This window comes from Culex pipiens, chromosome 1, assembly GCF_016801865.2.
Source record: "Culex pipiens pallens isolate TS chromosome 1, TS_CPP_V2, whole genome shotgun sequence".
NCBI lineage: Eukaryota > Metazoa > Arthropoda > Insecta > Diptera > Culicidae > Culex > Culex pipiens.
In genome coordinates this window covers 33,718,979-33,722,563 of record NC_068937.1, presented here as the reverse complement: position 1 = coordinate 33,722,563, position 3,585 = coordinate 33,718,979, and the positions used below count along the sequence as shown (strand labels likewise).

General features: G+C 41.2%; 1 protein-coding gene across 1 annotated transcript; it reads right to left on the bottom strand.

Annotated features, from left to right (window-relative positions):
• Positions 1–627: 627 nt before the first annotated feature.
• LOC120419290 (uncharacterized) lies at positions 628–2,188 on the bottom strand. Its single transcript, XM_052708663.1, has 3 exons — positions 1,509–2,188; positions 1,073–1,453; positions 628–1,013 (listed from the first exon to the last, which is right to left on the bottom strand). The coding sequence occupies exons 1-3, from the start codon at positions 2,066–2,068 to the stop codon at positions 731–733; spliced, it is 1,224 nt and encodes a 407-aa protein (XP_052564623.1). The 5' UTR covers positions 2,069–2,188; the 3' UTR covers positions 628–730.
• Between the last annotated feature and the right edge of the window lie 1,397 nt (positions 2,189–3,585).

Below are 3,585 nucleotides of genomic sequence, written 5' to 3'. Positions count from 1 at the left end.
TAAACATATGAAAGACAATAGCTTATAGGACCTTTTCAAAAAAAAAACTCTAGATTTATTCTTTGAAACTTAGACCGTTGCAAATATTTTTAAAACTTTATGCCGTAAAGTATTTTTTTCAAACGACTTCAAAATTTTAAAGTAGGCAGATATCTAATCAACTGAAATCATTTTTAAATGCATTTTCCCGCGTTTTAAATCATATTTAGCATGTCTGAGATCGATCAAAAATATTTTCATTTTTTGTTTCAACATAATTTGGTTGGAATTATCGGAATAACGATAACGATAGAACTATCGTTTTCGATATCGAACCTCAATAATTTAATCTTTAACAACCTTGGACAATACTAATAAAGCTCGACAAGCATTCCAATTAAATATTTTTTATGTTGAAAATTCAATAAAATGGTACAAAAAATACAATCCATCGAAAGGGATCTCTATGAGCCAAGGGTGCCCATAGTTTGTTGGAAAGATTATTTTTCTAAACGGCCAGATAAACTGCGTAAAGTTAACCGCAAAGATGATTCGTTGAAATGGATTGTGTTGAAGTATAAATGTATTTTTTGGAGGTTTTTTTGGCTAGTTCAGCAGGAAAAGCCAACAGTAGAATATTCCAATTCTAATCACAAAATTTAAAATCTACTTAAACTCCAGGAAGTCGCATTTTATCAAGTAAAACATGCAATATTTACATACTTTCTAATCTATAAAGTCTCTTAATCTTCTACGGGTCCACAATATGAGGGAGAAAGTCGTAAGTCATAACCTTGGGTGCGACATAGCCACCAAACTTCGGTCGACCCTTGTGAAACAGACCAGCACCGGACAGGGGAACGGGCCTCACTGGAGCCACCGGCTGGGCATCGAAGAACGGAACCGTGGTCTGAGCGGCGTCCATGTCGCGATCACTGGCACGGAATTGAATAAACTGGTTACTGGCGGAATCTGGGATCGACTTGACGATCGATAGAAGCGGGACATTCGGTCGATCCAGCTTGAGTTCGGTTCTGTTGGATGGGTATAGGGTTAGCTTTGAAGTCTGATCGATAGTTGAAGATGATCTCACCTTTTATTAACGCTGCGCGCTGTATTGTCATTACCGATCCAAGTACTCTCGTCCGGATCTACCAACTGACCCGTAGCGAAGTTCATCTGGGTCTTCCGAATCTCCAGGTTGAGATGGTTGCCCAACAGTCGGAAGCGAACCCCGGTCACGACGTACCCTTGAGGCACGTTCAGATCGTCCAGATCCAAGCTGCGGTTGTTGCGGTTCAGCGTGTGGTAATCACGACCGATACGAACATTCGTCGAAAGCAAGTTGTAGTTGTGTGGTTCTACCCACTCCAACGTGCCGTTGTCGATGTGCCCTCGTGGCAGTAGACGACCCTGCTGAACGATCAAGTGAACGATCTGGTTTTTCTTTAAAAAGCGCATGCCGGTGACGACCCTGGGAAAAGAAATCAACGGTTAGTTTGAGGTCAAATCTTTAGGTAGATCCCTACTTGTTATCCATAACTTCCGACACGGACTCACGCATGTTGATGTACCGATCGGAGTTCTTGCCGGCGTCGTCGCACAGACAGAAGCAGTAGCTGCAGCGATAGAAAAACCAGCGAGTCCACGACATCACCTTAGTCCTGCCTTGGGCACAATATTTCTTCTGCCCAAGCACCTTTCCGTTGACGTACTCAATGAACTGATACCGACGATGGCTCGTCTTCGCCGCCGGGCAGATCCACATGTCCGAATCGATAAACTCACAGTCGTAGATCTTGCCCGAACACTTGGGTTGCATCGTGCAATACTGATCCTTGTAGCACCCTTCCTGTTGGACACCCCAGCTGTAAAAAGAGCATTCTTCCATGCACGTATAGTCCGTGTTCATGTTCAGCTCGAGCTCCACGTAGCCCTGCAGCAGCCGGGTGATCTGCACGAAGGTTTTCCCCTCCTTGTGCTGGTTCCGCTCAGGATCACAGCGCCAGTACTCGCGACTAGCTTGCGTCATAACTTGCTGTAGCAGCATCTGGATCCGGTTTGCGCGATACTCGAACGTCTGACGCATCCGTTTGGCCTTTGTGGGAACATTATCTATGACAAGAAATAATCACGTTTACGTTCTGTAAGTTTTGCAACGGTTGTGCAAGAACTCACCCTTGCCGTACGCCTTCAGTAACATCCAGGAAAACTGCATCAAGCTGTAACCTCTGAGGTTGACATAGGGCTTTAGTACCCAATAAGTGCGTCCAACCCGGGAATGGGGTACTAAAGCCCTATGTAAATTTTTATGTACTACGGTAAAAAACACGATTAAAAACCATTTCTGATCACTTTTTTCATTTTAATGCAAAATTTTTTTTTGGTTAGGCAACATTTTTTCGATGGATAGACTATGGTCCCCTTGGAACGAGCTGTCAAGTAGGAGCTTTTCTGTCAAGAAGGACCACGAGGTTAATTTTTCAAAATTGATTTAAAAATCCATTTTAAACTCTTTGTGGTCGTACAAAGGGTCATTGTACTCGGAAAAATAAGCTTGATCGCTATAAACAATAATATCAGCAATCTAAGCTTCATTTTAGGACCCAATTCCCGGGACAAAATTCCCGGGATTTTTTTTTTCAAAACCGGGAATTTCCGAATCCCGGTAATTTTTATGTTTTGTCCCGGGAATTCCCGAATATAAAAAAGAAATATTTTGTTCTGGAAATTCAGATTTTGTTGAGGAAATAGATGAACAGACGAATATTTAGTAATCGTTAATTGTAAAAAAAATTTATAGCATACAAAACCATCAATTGGGCTTAGTAAGGAAAGTTGTTAAAATTTTAGTTCAAGGATTCGTAAAATGCCTAGCGCGTTAAATATTTTCTATTTAATTTGATTCATTTTTAAAAGACTGTGTACCTATTATCAGGTATATTTATAATTTTAAATTTGAAAAAATATCACATTTAATTATTTTTCATAAAACACCGGCATCTTGGGCAAATCAGGACACATGTAAAAAAATAAGAAAGATGCATTTTTTTTCATAATGTTTTTTTTATTGATTTCGGAGCAGATTCCCAAAAAAGTGCCCACGTGGTTTATGGATGGTCACTAGCCCGGGTCAAAAACAATTAAAAATGCACAAATCAAAAATTATATGAGGTTGCCCGAGGTAGGGAGACTGGTCTAAGTTTGCTAACGTATGTTTTGAGCTTGGCAACACTGATAAGTTTTGCTGAGCGTAAAGGCAAATGCTCGTTTGGATACGTCAAACTCGTATCTGTTTGTGTACGTCAAATTCACTTCGACCAGTCTCCCTATCTGGGATCTCTAGGTCCAAGGGAATGGTCTTCAGAACAATTCCTCTGAAGGGTGCAAGATGATCCGAGGCCTCTGGTCTTGCCTAGAAGCAGATTCATTCCGGCGTATTTTGATATTTTCAAATGGTTAATGTTAGAACAGACACAGGACAACAATGCTTCAACGTGCTTTATAAACTGCTGTCTCTATTTAGACTGTAATCCCGATTCGCCCCAGTTGGCTTCACAGTACTACAGTAGTTGTTCGGTAACCGGGCGTTGTTTAACTGGGCCG